At 42.2% G+C, this 15,199-nt stretch overlaps 1 protein-coding gene across 20 annotated transcripts in view; it reads right to left on the bottom strand.

Annotated features, from left to right (window-relative positions):
- The window catches only part of BCL11A (BCL11 transcription factor A), a 100,978-nt gene that overhangs the window by 572 nt on the left and 85,207 nt on the right, over positions 1-15,199 (bottom strand). For 3 of the 20 annotated variants that reach the window (XM_074399630.1, XM_010333575.3, XM_074399703.1), the window contains 2 exons: positions 14,977-15,078; positions 4,438-9,689 (listed from right to left, as the gene is read on the bottom strand). In XM_074399630.1, the coding sequence (XP_074255731.1) occupies positions 7,669-9,689; positions 14,977-15,078 (2,123 nt within the window). In that variant the 3' untranslated portion in view covers positions 4,438-7,668. Of the gene's footprint in view, positions 1-4,437; positions 9,690-14,976; positions 15,079-15,199 lie in introns of those variants that run through there. The other 17 variants (XM_074399640.1, XM_074399645.1, XM_074399650.1 and 14 more) reach the window with 9 other exon arrangements.

Below are 15,199 nucleotides of genomic sequence, written 5' to 3'. Positions count from 1 at the left end.
TTCTGTTCTCTAACTAGCTTTTAAAAATTAGAACTTAAACCAACCACAGGTCGAGCCACTGGCATCCTAAGCATGATTTCAAACTCAGTCTCCCCTCCCCAAGTATCTCTGACCTCTGAGTGGCCTTCCCATGCCTCCCTCCTTTCCATAGCCCCCAGGAGGACCCACATCCCCCCACCCTTGCCCAATTGTATGATAGTCCTAATAAACTCGGGACACACCTGGAAGGAAACACCTGCCCTTATGACTGGCAAAACTTAGTAAGAAACAGTCCTTTGGTTGAGGAGAGCGGGAGAGGGAGGAGGGACAGGGGACACCTTCTCAAAATAATAATAAAATTATAAAGAAACAAAAAATCAAAACTGATGTAAAAGCAGCACAACAAAAACATGAAATGTCATCAAGTTCAACGTCAAAGCAGCCAATGATTTACGAGAGGCGAACAAATCTCTGAAGAGAAAACCAGAACCCAAAATAGTTGCTCTCAAATTGCACCAAAAACTGCCTGTAGTTTCTTTCAAACATGCAGTTTTCTTTTCTTTTTTGGAAGGGGGAAGGCAATGGTGAAGGGAAGAAGGGAGTGGTTATTTTCCTCCGGGGTTCCTCCCTTGCTGTGGACATTGACTTGAAGCAGCAGAACTGGGAGTCCGGATGTGCCGAGGAAGAGGGCTACCACTGTGGCATTCCAGGCCTCGTTGCCATGGCGACCCGAAGCAGGGGCCTGGGGCCTCCTCTCCCCTGACTTGGCGCCGCAGGAGGCCCGGGGTCTGGAGCTCAGCTGCTCTCACGCATCCCACCCCTGAGCAGAGCAGCAGAGACCTGGGCTGAGGGGCATGCTGTGTCCAGGTGGGCTCTGGGGAATCCCATTCCCAGTCCAGTGCTAAGTCACTGTCGTCGAGGCCCCTTTAGCTGAGACCCCAATCAAACCCCTTCGTCCAACCTGCTACCAATAATTAAAGCCCTAATAGGCAAAGTATATTATGGGCATGAACTACGTTCACAGCTATTTAAAAGCACAGTCCCCTATGGGTTTAGGGGCTCCCACTTTAAAGGATACTTGGGGAAACGGCTAATTTACCTTTTCTACAATCCCTATGAACGATCTGATATACATGCTCCCTTGAAATAGTTTTTGCCACTTTACAGAAAGGAAAAACAGTATTCGGATCAACCATCAAGCTGTGTTCAGCCAAGTTTAGGTTCTTAAGTACAATGACCCATGTGAACTGGATTGGCCTCCTTTCCCACTTGGAAGGGAGGAATTAATGGTATCCCATGACTGTAGATGACGCTGGGAAATAGAGAGAGAGAGAGAGAAATAGTCCCATCCCCCTAAAGGCTGAGTCACTGGCCATGTGCTATATGTAGTAAATGAAACAGCGGGCTAATGGGATAACGAGATGCCAGCAAGCAAAAGTGTGGACCCGACTATGTCCACAGTTCATAGTTATAGCAACCCTAGAATAAATACACGTCATCCCAATTTGTTCTATGTGTTCTGATGTCCATTTCTCTAAAAACGGGTGCATTTATTCTCAATTGGGAGAGATGTAGGGCTTTAGGAGACACCTAGGAAAATCTGCTAGACAGCTCATAACTTTTACAAGTTAGCGGTCTTTTAAGAAACATTTTTCCAAGCAGGTTGAGCAAACTCTGCCAATCCCATCCTCATACCGGCAAAGTCCCCACAATCTTTTTTTTTTTTTCCACAGGAAGTTGTCTGAAAAAAGAGAATGGGATGGGTACATTCCTGAACACACCAGGCCCAGGGACAATGGAGTCACAGAATCGTAATGAGGAACACACAGTTACAACACAGTCATAAGAAATAGTGTTCGTGTGTGTACGGAAGGGAAAAGAGGCTTAAAACGAGAAAACACTGTATTTCCTCCCTCAGTCTCTGAGAGCAAAATGCTACGAGCAGAAGAGGATGGGGCCTGAGGCTTCTCAATTCCTTTTCAGGAAGGCCCGAAATAATCCCAGTACCTTTCAGCAAACTGTTAGTGTCTGTGAATAAACCAACTCATTTCCTTACTTCTCCAATTGGAATTATATCTAAGCCACCTCCTGCCGCTTCCTTTCAAATTCTCACTCCCAGCATTATGAAGATATACAAGATGTACTTATTGCATATACAAAAATGATATTCAAATAAACAGATCTATATCCACAGAATGCCCCGGGAAAAGCTCAACTACTTCACACTTCCTGCTATGGCTGGTGCAAATGAAGAGCTGTGTTCACCTCACTTCTTAGCAACCTTTGTAACGTGTGGGTTCCAGCCCTTTTGTAGGTCCTAAACAGAGAGAGGATAGCAAATGGGTTCAAGAAGGAGGGATATAAGCACTGGAAGAGCTTCTGGTTTAAAATCTGTGAGAAACAGAATTTGCTGTATGCCTGTTTATTAAGTTGTTCTCAAATGAAGATTAAAAAGAACAGTTTAAGTATCAGGAGTTCAGGTATGTAGAGAACATTTCATCAGCACATCAAGCCTTAGAAAAACTTACTTGAGGATTTTGAGAGATATTAAAGTTCTTAGTAGTTCCTCATTTTAAAAAATAGATCACGAATTCATCTTACTGTTGGAAATTTTGGTTATTTTATATTAAGATTTTAAATTTTAGAGTTCCGGATATGAAATATCATTTATAAGTGATATTCATGTTGGCTAGGTTTTCATGCTTCTGTTGTTCATCAGCTTCAGAAACAATATTTTATCAGAAGGCTTCAATAAGTCAGGAGACTAAGTAACCTGAAGAACCTGTCTCCCAATAAATTTATTTAACTTTGGGACCATGTAAATCAAACATAATCTGTGATTTATCACCAGATGTTTGCACTCCTCCCCAGTCCCCATTTGATTTAAGAAATTTGAACAGACAAGTATACAGTATCCATCATTAATTCTGTCTGTCAGGATGCAAAACCTAATTACACTAAGAGCATCATATACTGAGAAATTAAAATGAATACTGTATTTAAAACCTACACAGCTGCACTCATAGCTCCTAATAAAAAAGTAATAGGGACACACAGAGGTTTTATGGACATTTAATATGGTGGAGCCAAAGTCACTACATCTAAAGCCAGCATGGCACTGGGGAATTATTTCTATCTGTCTTGAGCAGCATTTTGGACTCAGTTTTGGAGAAACCAAATCCAAAACACATACAGTATATCTTTTCTAAGTTCAGTGACAAACATCAAGTTCTCAAGGTACCACACCCCCACCCTGCCCCAGCTCCTATGTCATGTTCTCCAACATTCTCTCTCAGTGGATTCCTCTAGCCCCACTCTCTCCTGCCCCCACAAACTGGCTTCTCAGAAGACATAGACTATCTCTCTACTTTAGAAAGAGGAAAGTATTCTTGCCTAAGATAAAAGGCATGACATGAAAAGGCCACCTCACAGGCACTAGGGCATAAGAACTGAGCAACAAAAAATGCTACCACAAGAAGACAACAGAACAGCTTTTGTTTTGGTTTTTTTACAAAAATAAGAACAATGTCGTATTCATTCATCTACACTGGGTACAGGGAGACGATATCACAGAGGTATGTTTCAGTAAAGCAAATAGATGCTGCAACATGCAGTATTTGTAAAACTGACAACACAGATTTCCAAGGAATGGTTTTTTAAATAGACCTAACTGGCTGGTCAAAAGGTAACTGAAGGGTATTGCCGCACTTATTTGCAGTCAGCCAGGAAGACCCTATCAAAACACCTGAAGTAATCTGTAGCATCTAGGGTCCCTGGGATCTCAGAACCACAAGGCAAATCACTATGCATCTCAGGAAATCAGTGACTGATTCCAAGGATTTCACTACGTCTGGCTTGTCTGGCTGAACCCCTAGTGGCTGCTTTTTTCTCTCTTTCTCTCTCTCTCTTTTTCTCCCTCTTTTTTTATTTTTATTTTTGTAACCTGATGCCTTTGTTTCCAGAATTTTAGATTTGAAATGTGGGGTTATTTTGTTACGAGGAAAGAGTCTTACATGGAAACTAAACAGCTGATTTTTTTTAAATCATTTTTACATTATAAGGCAAGGAAGGGAGAATAGAAAAGAACTTTTAGACAACAAGAACAGCAAAAAATCCAAAGGAAATAAAAGTTTAAGATGCTATTACCAGCAAGTTTTTTCACTTATATTTGAATGGATTTCTGCTAAGAGATGGAGTAAGTTTTTAACATCAGACTGAAAACACTTTCCGTATCTTGAAAATTATTCTAGAACTGTAAAGCCTTAAAACTATTTCCATGGGTTGAGATATGTCTATTTTAATATAGTAAGTACTTTATGTTCCTTTAGGGTATAATACACGCATCAGAATGCCCATAGAAATAATCCTGAAAAAGACTGACTGGCCTTCTCTTAAAACCTGTTATTTTCTTGAAAGTAATTTACAGAGTGTGTCAAATGAGGACACAAGAAGCTTACAATGTGTACTTTAATTTTTTTTTATTTTTTTCAATAAAGGGACAAAATGGGTGTATGAACAGGTTAATGCAGACAACTGCCAAAAAAACACAGACAGTGGTTTTTCCAATAGAACTTAACAAAGACCAGAAACAAATACAATAAAAAGCCAGGTTGTAATGACCTTTGGTCATCTAAATAAAAAAAAAAATAAAAACAAAGAAAAATAAAAGATCAAATTAAGTGCCTCTGTTTTGAACAGGGCACATAAGCAATAATAAATAGTGACTCCCATAGTAAAAGATAAAATTTCAAGTTACGACAAACAGCTTTCATTACAGGAATAGAAAAGGCCAATAACAAAATATTCTGCATTGCCATTTACAAAAAAGTATTGACTAAAGCGGGCTTTCTCTTTAATATGCTTTGCATATGAAATTCTTTCCAATCTAAATATAAAGCACCATTTAGTTTTTGGCAATGAAAAAAACTGCAAAACATTGGTTTTTTGTTTTTTTTTTTCCTTTTTTTTTTTCTTTCTTTCTTTTTCTGCATATGAAGGTAAGATGCTGGAATGTAGGGTGATAGAAGGAAAGGGACAAAAAGCACACTACATAACAAACCAACGTTATTAGCTTGCAGTACTGCATACAGTATGGCAGCAGGAAAAAGGAACAAAAAAGGATATGTACAACCCCTATGACAGCCATCCATGTGACATTCTAGCAGGCTCCCCCAAACCGCCATTATATGGCTTCTCATCTGTAATGTCACACTTTTTTGTTTCTCTCTTTTTTTTTTTTTTGAAGCATACAAATAATTTGCACTATATTATCCTGCCAAATTAAAAAAATATACTGTGGCAGCCTGTCTTTTTTTTTTTTTCCACTACCAAAAAAGGTACATTGATACCTTTTAAGAGAACAAGCAACAGTTAAAAATACAAGCTTCAATATAAATACTATAGTGCCTAACACTAGATGAACATTTAATTCAAATACCATTCTAGAAATACAGAAAAAAGACCATAAATGTATTTTAGCATAGGAATCAACATGAAGTGTGCATTTTCCTATATTTAAGTACTATATAATCTTAAACCTTTCCCCAATGTATGTTTTTTTTTACAACCTGAAGAGCGGTGTGTATCCAAGGCATAGAATTTCCACTACCATTTTTAAATGGATAACAAGTCTTGTAACACCACCAAGACAATGGAACCCTAAAATGCAGTTCCCCCCTAAACATAATGAAGTGTTTTTTTAAAAAAATTTTTTCTTAACATTTATATTTAAAAAAGTTTTGTACAAAAAAATCCTTGCACTGTAGAAGCGAAAGCAATCATTCATTTCTATGTTAAGTGTATTCTGTTTCCATTCACAGCGCTTGCAATGTTGCGTCCAAGTAAGTAAGCTCAATAGTCAAGTAAATGGCTGGCAAAGTTTTTTTTTTTTTTAGTTTTTTAAAAATGCTCATCAATGAGATTGTGTTCAATTTTTTTCAGCATTCTTGCAACTTTTCCCTTAAGTATAGACCTGTAAACTGGGAAAATTGTACAGTGCACTTAATTGTCCTATCTGAGCAGGTTTATTTTATACTCAACCTCTGTATCTCTGATTAGAGAAAAGATACAGATATCACAGGCAGAGTCAAGTGCTATTTGAACACCAACTGGGGCAGATGCTAGCTTAATAAAAAATAAAAAAATAAAAAATAAAATAAAAACAATGAATCCTCTTCCATGTTAACACAAATAGCACACAGTGTATGGAAAAGAAATGAAGTACAACTTTTAGGGAGCACAGACATATATACTGCTACTCTTAAAATTCTTTCTCTTCTTTCTTTAAGAATGTCACATTTAAACGCAAGTCTTAAGAATTCATAGTTAATCATCATTGTATCAATATTAGCTTATATACCTGTTCTAGTTTTAAATGGCAAACAGTACCACGTTGTGCTAATAAATCGTATTTTTTTCTTCTGTTCCCCTCTGTCAAATCTTACTGTCAGCCTCTTCCTTTCAATATGGTACACAAGGTCTTAAAGTTTCTCATTTGATTGTCCACTTGACAACCAAGTAAATCTGGATCTATTTCTTTTGGTGCCAGAATTTTTTTTAAAAGACATTATTAAAGCAAATATCTTCACAAAATGAACTCCTTACTAATGTATTTAATTGTGTTCCAGGGCTTTTGCACATTACACATTCAATTTTAATCATTGTTTAAAAAAAATACAACTTTGGGCAAAACAGCCCATTTCTTTTAAGCTCTCACCAGGAGCAAAGTAGCTTTTATACTGGTATAATCAGTTTGTTTATAAAATTAAACTAAAGGAAAAATGATGATTAACTAGGACATAATGGGTCATATTTTTAGGTAGCCATTGTTGTGAGAAATACAATATAGAATTATATGCTAGTTCCTAAGGTTTATTACCTCACCCAATGCTGAATTAAGCTACAAGTTTATAGCAAGTAGAAAGAACCATCAATGTGGTTTTAATAGATCCAAGGCACTCAATATTTTAAAACCAAATGATAGAATAAACTTGTTTTGTTGTTGTTGTTGTTGTTAATTTGTCTATTCAAGGCCTTTTTTTCCTCTCCAATTGATACATTTAACCCTTTAGAGACAGATATTTAGCTCATAGAGTTTTTTTTCAATGCTATCTATTCTGTCTATAAAGGGTTAATCCAAAGACTGTTTTTCCTCCTCACGTTATAAAATAAAACTGTACATGATATGTTTTACAGAATGTATGCAGCATGGTCTTTTTCTCTCTCTCTCTCTTTTTCTCTCAGAACGGAACTGGAAACAGCAACATGTTTGCTCAGCAACGAATTAGGGACAATTTAAAATAGCCATAACATACCATACATGCTGTCTAAGTTTAAAAAAAAACATACACAACATGTAAATTATTGCACAAGAGAAAGGCTCAAAGTTTGCGTAAAATGCAATAGTATTGCCCCATACAGATCATGCATTCAAACGGTGAGAACATAAAGGAAAAAAAAAAAAAGGAAAAAGAAAAAAAGAAAAAGAAAAAGAAAAAAAACAGGTGTGCTGGTGACAAGCACTCTCATATTCTTAGCTTCCGTTACTTCTGTTTGTTTGTTTGTTTGTTTGTTTAAATCACATGGGACTAGAAAAAAATCCTACAGGGAGTGGGGCTGGAGGGCGATGGGGAAGGGGAGTGGTGAAAAGGGGGTGTCAGGTGGGAGTGAGGGAGGGGTATTAATATACCTCTATTCAGTTTTTATATCATTATTCAACACTCGATCACTGTGCCATTTTTTCATGTGTTTCTCCAGGGTACTGTACACGCTAAAAGGCATCTTACAAATTTCACATTTGTAAACGTCCTTCCCCACCTGGCCATGCGTTTTCATGTGCCTGGTGAGCTTGCTACTCTGGGCACAGGCATAGTTGCACAGCTCGCATTTATAAGGCCTTTCGCCCGTGTGGCTTCTCCTGTGGACAGTGAGATTGCTACAGTTCTTGAAGACTTTCCCACAGTACTCACAAGTGTCGCTGCGTCTGCCCTCTTTTGAGCTGGGCCTGCCCGGGCCCGGACCACTAATATGGGGCGTGCTCCCTCCACTTCCCGTGCCGCTGCGCCCCGAGATCCCTCCGTCCAGCTCCCCGGGCGGCGTGGAGAAGCGCAAGCTCCCGTTCTCCGAGGAGTGCTCCGACGAGGAGGCAAAAGGCGATTGTCTGGAGTCTCCGAAGCTAAGGAAGGGATCTTTGAGCTGCCTGGAGGCCGCGTAGCCGGCGAGCCACTGCGAGTACACGTTTTCCGTGTTGGGCATCGCGGCCGGGGGCAGATCGAACTCCTTCTCGAGCTTGATGCGCTTAGAGAAGGGGCTCAGCGAGCTGGGGCTGCCCAGCAGCAGCTTTTTGGACAGGCCCCCCGAGGCCGACTCGCCCGGGGAGCAGCCGCGGCCGTTAACAGTGCCATCGTCTATGCGGTCCGACTCGCCGGCCACCGAGTCTTCGTCGCAAGTGTCCCTGTGGCCCTCGGCCTCGGCCAGGTGGCCGCGCTTATGCTTCTCGCCCAGGACCTGGTGGAAGGCCTCGCTGAAGTGCTGCATGGAGCTGAGCACCATGCCCTGCATGACGTCGGGCAGGGCGCGGCTCTCGTCGCCCACGCCCACCACCGCGCCCCGCGAGCTGTTCTCGTGGTGGCGCGCCGCCTCCAGGCTCAGCCCGAAGCCGTAGTCCACCCTCTCGCTCTCCGTCAGCTCCTCCTCCTCCTCTTCCTCCTCTTCTTCCTCTTCCTCGTCGTCCTCCTCTTCCTCCTCGTCCCCGTTCTCCGGGATCAGGTTGGGGTCGTTCTCGCTCTTGAACTTGGCCACCACGGACTTGAGCGCGCTGCTGGCGCTGCCCACCAGGTCGCTGGTGCCGGGTTCCGGGGAGCTGGCGGTGGAGAGACCGTCGTCGGACTTGACCGTCATGGGGGACGACTTGTGCATGTGCGTCTTCATGTGGCGCTTCAGCTTGCTGGCCTGGGTGCACGCGTGGTCGCACAGGTTGCACTTGTAGGGCTTCTCGCCCGTGTGGCTGCGCCGGTGCACCACCAGGTTGCTCTGAAATTTGAACGTCTTGCCGCAGAACTCGCATGACTTGGACTTGACCGGGGGCTGGGAGGGAGGAGGGGCGGATTGCAGAGGAGGGAGGGGGGGCGTCGCCAGGAAGGGCGGCTTGCTACCTGGCTGGAATGGTTGCAGTAACCTTTGCATAGGGCTGGGCCGGCCTGGGGACAGCGGTGGGCTAGACGTGTTCCCTGCCAGCTCTCTAAGTCTCCTAGAGAAATCCATGGCGGGAGGCTCCATAGCCATTGGATTCAACCGCAGCACCCTGTCAAAGGCACTCGGGTGATGGGTGGCCAGGGCCATCTCTTCCGCCCCCAGGCGCTCTATGCGGTGGGGGTCCAAGTGATGTCTCGGTGGTGGACTAAACAGGGGGGGAGTGGGTGGAAAGCGCCCTTCTGCCAGGCCGGAAGCCTCTCTCGATACTGATCCTGGTATTCTTAGCAGGTTAAAGGGGTTATTGTCTGCAATATGAATCCCATGGAGAGGTGGCTGGGAAGGACATTCTGCACCTAGTCCTGAAGGGATACCAACCCGCGGGGTCAGGGGACTTCCGTGTTCGCTTTCTAAGTAGATTCTTAATCCATGAGTGTTCTGTGCGTGTTGCAAGAGAAACCATGCACTGGTGAATGGCTGTTTGCAAGTTGTACATGTGTAGCTGCTGGGCTCATCTTTACCTGCAAAATAATACAACACCAACATCAATGTTTAATCACTGAGGCGGGTATCAGCAATTGCTTATTTATGTTCCACCTCCAGCCTTCCCTGCCCCCACCCCTCAACACCAAGGCCTAAGCCCTCACTGGCCTACCCCTGTGCCTAAATTGTGCCTGGCACAACTGAGCGTGGGTACCCAGTAAATATTGGCCCAACCAGTCTCCCTGCCGTGAAACTCGGTTCTAAGAATTTTATATCCAGTCCCCAAAGCAGAAAAATCCTGGCCAGTTCTGGCTTGAGGATGAAGGTCCCTACATTCTAGGCACCTCAACAAGTATCTTCTAAATTTTCCAGTCCCATCAGCCACAGATTGGGGCAAGCTGTCTCATCTCCATGTGCCTCTATTTCCTCCTCACTAAGTGAGAAACCTGGACAAAGTGACCCAAGGCAACTTTTTGGCTTCCCAAATCCTAGCTTTCTATTTCCCCCTGGGTGGCAGGTGAACTTTCGAAATAGGCCAACATTTCAGAGAGACATCAAAAAAAGGGGAGAAAGTCAACTCACTACAATGCTCTATGGCCCTAGAGATGCTTTCAGTCTTAGCCTGAAGCACACTAATTGTTGATATTGTTAAAAAAGAGAGGGTACTCATAAAATGCTTCCATGGAAAAAAGACTAGCAACATTCTCACCTCCCAGCCTGTGGGAAGGTCAATGGATCCCAATTTTGGTTCCACAACACCCTATGGGGCCGCCCATTCTTATATCAAAGAATGTTGCAAAAATCTGCAAAGAACTCCATTCAGCTTTAACAGGCTGCATCCAATCTTTAGGATTTGTCCCCCAGTCAGACAAATACAAGTCTAGAAAAGTTAGGAGGAGTGGCTGGTGCTGACTTAAGTAGACACAGCATCCTAGTTTAAGGAACAGTTAAAGCAGCCAGCACCATGACAGGCAGCAGGCTGAGAAATGCTACACTATCCTCCTCCTCATTATTTTGAGAGGCTAACAACGTGAACCAAATTATACAACATCCTGCGCCCTCGGCTGAGACTCAGCTCCAGTTGAGAAAGAAACAGAAAGATACAGTTCAGCTAGTCAACTCTGGCCAGTAGCCAAGCCGTCTGGAGAGGGGCCCTGCTTAAGTCACATTATTTCTCTTGCTGAAAAGAACCCAAGAGTGGTAAATGCCACTTTGGCAAAGAAGGGCCAGCTTGACTTCACGAAATCTTTCATTTGGGGAGATGGCTAAATTAAATGTATATATATATATATATATATACACATACACACACACACACACACACACACACACACACACACACACATATATATATATATGGAATAACTAACCAACAGTTTACCAGTCAACTGCAACTTTAAAAAGGGCAGAAGTAATGGTAGCCAAAGGACAAGGATGAGAAAAACAGAAAACTTCCCAGGGATTCTGAAAAAGGACTTAAAATATAACTGAAAAATAACAAACTTTTCTCCTTCTTTCAAAAGAAGGGCTGCAAGAGTTCCTTAAGGCCACAGCTAGTATCTGTCAGTAACTTTTTAAAAAGGGGGAAAAAAAAAATCTACCAGAGAGGTTAAGAGTGGGAATGAGGAATTAATCAATTATATGATGCCTCCATTTAGCAAGTCAGAAAGAAAAGCCGGCAGGGTCTTCTCAGGAGCTCCCAAACACTCGTATTCCAAAATAAGCCAGGCTTGCTCAAGCACTTGTCTAAATAATGGACTCCTGCCCTGACCTTGTAATTTACTTTACAATGCATTTATAATCCCACTCAATATATCCCACTCCTGGGTAAATCTCTTTAACAAGATTAGATGGTAAGATACCAAAATTAGGTTTCAAACATTTGTCTAATGTGGAGGTGGGGAAAAAGGCAGAAAGATTTTGAAAGAAAATGCTGACATTAGTATCACATTATCTGCCTATTTTGATTTGCCTCCTCTCTTCAAAGGGAGATAAAGAGCTTCATTGAGAGCATTTTCATAAATGTTTTGTTGTTGTTGAACAATGACTCAGGTCCCAAATAGGCTGGAAAAAAACTATCTGGTTCCAACTACATGACCCTCTGTGGATTCTCCCTGTCCTCCCTAGGTCTCTGGGTGATTATCATACCCGATTAGCCTGACAGTCTGAGTTGGTTAAGCAAAAAGATTTGTCTGATAATGCAAGTCCTTAACATGCTCATCACTCCAAATGCCTTAAAATCATATTTTACCTTATAAAAAAATCTGTTGAAATCCAGGACTGGATTCATAATTAGTGGTGCTGGTTCCACATGCACCTTGAATGTAGCCATTGATAAATGCCGAAATCTGTGGCATACAGCACTACATCAAGGATCTCATTTGTATCCTTTCAAACAGGCTTAAATGAGAAAAGTCTATTTCATTTTGCTGCCCTGAGCTTCCTAAATTTTTTTTCAGAGCCAGTTATGCGATCATGCTACAGTATGTTAACACTGTGATGTTATCCTCCCCTCTCTCTCATGCATCAGGTCAGAGAAAATGGCATTTTATCTTATAATGAGCATACAACATACAGTTTTCACTATCGCATTTTAGTATTCCCATCAACTAGATATTCTAGATCATGAGGGCAGCCAGTGTAATCATAATGTCAATGAGAAGGGCTGTTACGATTGAGACTAAAGATTACATGGAGAGAGCTGCTTTGAAACTGGTAATTATTACCAGTCCACTAATAGCAAATGATGCATTACAATTTCACCATATAATCTGTATTTCACTCGGCTCATGCCGGTGTACCATATTATATTACAGTGCTCACAGATTCTAAATTCCTAAACTGCAGTCATCAATAAATGTGTTACTTGCCATAATTTGTGAAATTACTTTGTTCATAACATCTTTGATGATTTAGAAAGACCGGAATTGATTTCCTGCGTGGCAAAATTAGGGCTACATTGATTTATTGATGTGTAAAATATAATAATATTCTTCATTTACTCTGATGAAAATCAACTTCTCAATTTGAGAGCCTCATTGGGCATTCACGGGGATTGTTTTGATTTAGAGCAATAAACTGACACCTGGCCCCTAAGAATAGAAACTTGAGGCATCAAAAGGGTTAAAATCAGCTATTAGCCCACCTACTGGCTTTTATTTTATTTTATTTCATTTTACTTTATGGGAAGGAATGATCCCCATTTCTAGTGTGTCACCAATGTGAAAAAGTCATGTGAACTCAGCTTCAAGATTCGGAAGAACAAGGAGGTCTGAGCCCAGAGCCCTGGCTCTATTATTCACTAGCTTGTAACTCTGGGGTAGTCATTTGATTTCTGAGCCTTAGAACTCCTATCTGTAAAATGAGCATGAAAATAGTACCTGTAAAGAATTGTTGAGAAGTTCAAATGACAGATGTGTATAAAAGCCCTCTGTAAACTATCAGGTCCGACATGAATGTGAGTTTTCATTGCTACCAGGGGTGATTAATTACTGAGGGTAATGACTAACCACATTACACACCCGGAACAGCTTCCAGAGGAAGGTCCAGTCCAGGCCTTAATCCAGGCCAAAAGGAGGCTCTAGTTAAAGAGCAGGAGTGACTGGCGCCTAGCCAAGTGTCCACAGGAAGTGGTATGAGCTCTGGAAGCCAGGGGCAGCAGGTTAATGCCGCCAAGTGGAGTGGGTATCAGGTTTGTTCTAGAGCTTTCTGGACCCCCACAACCCATTTCCACATACCTTGTTCTGGTCACTCCTAAACTGGTCCTGCCGGCAGGGGCACCAGCAAACTATGTGCCCTCCCTTTGTGGGAAGGTGGGAAAGGGCAGGGGTTCCCTATCAAGCTCCGACTTTCCTACCAGTCAAATCAAACTCCCTGCGCTCAGGAAAACCAGGCTGAAGATAGAGAACTATGTTTCTCTGGCCAGCAGCGCTTCGCCTCTCAACTCCACCCTTCTCTAACTGCCCACCTCCCTTCTTCCCCTTCCCTCCAAAAGTGGCTCTGTGCCCACAGCCCCATGCAGGCCCCAGATGCCCCCAGCAACAGGAGAGCTGTCCCCACCCAGCCAGCATGCAGGGACTTGAAACCTTGAGTCCAACCGCTTAAACTCTCTGCAATCTGTGACCTAACCCAGGCTTAGGCCCAGCTGTGGGGGATGGGTAGATGAGGTGCTTTTAACCCCTGAACCACCCAGCCCTCGGGACCTGAGGGCTTATGAAATTCACACAATAACTCTTTGTTACCTAGGATTACCTAGGAGGTAACATAAATAAACAACTGGCTTTGAATTTGGTCTCAGGGTGCATGCCCAGCTCTTCAGATACCACGTGCAAAATGGGTAAGTGTAGTTTCCTCCCATCTAAAAAACAGTCCCCCTTAGAGCCTTCACTCTGGCATCTTGCTCTTTGTTATTCTCTTTCCATGACTCTTTCCCTTTTTTTTTTTTTTTCTTTCCGTGGCAGGTTATTTTTCATTTACTTTCTAATAAAAATTAGATGTCACACTGCTTTTCTTCTTGAAGCTGCTTTTTTGTGTTTAGAGTGGAATCACTGCCCACCCCACAACCTTTTAGCCATGCACGACTCATACCATGTGTTCCTACACAGAGAAGCAAACTGTATTATTTTCTAAAACAGTATCTTTCAGAAAATATTTGTATAAATGAACAAATTTAAGTTTCATAAAACAGTCCCTACTATAAAAGCTCGCTTGAACAAATAAATGATGGTGGTGGTGGTGGTGGTGGTGGTGGTGGTGGTGGTGATGGTGATAGGAGAACTTTCACATTTTAACTATAATGATGTGCATTTTTCTCTAAAATTAGGAGAAAAGTCAAAATTATGAATATACATGTATATATAAAATATTCTATGTTCAAATACATATGTAAATGCACACGGAATATGCATTAGAATAACTCTGGAATAACCCTAAACTGTTTCCTTTTGATTCTGGCCTTGGCTAAAGATGTGTGCCATGGACTACACCTGAAGTCCTAAATGAGGCCACAGGAGTGAATGTGCAGTAATAAATGGGCTCTGAAGGCACAGGCATATTCAATCACTAGCCATGGAGCCAGACCTGGGGAGAAGACAGGGATGAGCTGCTATCAGCTCCTGGCCTCCAGTGAGGAAAGAAAAAGGGGAAGGAAGAAGTCCCTCTGGGGCTAAGTGGAGTGGGGCAGTGGGTGCCAAGTGAGTGGAATAATACATATGCCAATCTATTTTGGAAGTAACTCCCTTCAGTACTTAAAAAGTAAGGGCAATTTCCAGAAACTCTCATCTCTATACACATGGACATTTGTAGAAGAAATAAGGCTCAACTTACAAATACCCTGCGGGGCATATTCTGCACTCATCCCGGGCGTGGGGATTAGAGCTCCGTGTGCAGAACGAGGGGAGGAGAGGCCCCTCCAGTGCAGAAGTTTATCTGTGAAAGAAACCCAAAATCAAGCACTGCAGCTATAAACAACATGCATCGTAAACCACAGGATATCACATTTCAATTCCATTAAAATAGATTAACATCATTACAACAGCCTTGCAGATAG

Source organism: Saimiri boliviensis, chromosome 1, assembly GCF_048565385.1.
Source record: "Saimiri boliviensis isolate mSaiBol1 chromosome 1, mSaiBol1.pri, whole genome shotgun sequence".
NCBI classification, from domain to species: Eukaryota; Metazoa; Chordata; class Mammalia; order Primates; family Cebidae; genus Saimiri; species Saimiri boliviensis.
Note: the sequence above shows the minus strand (reverse complement) of the source record. Positions and strands in the feature narration are given on the sequence as shown.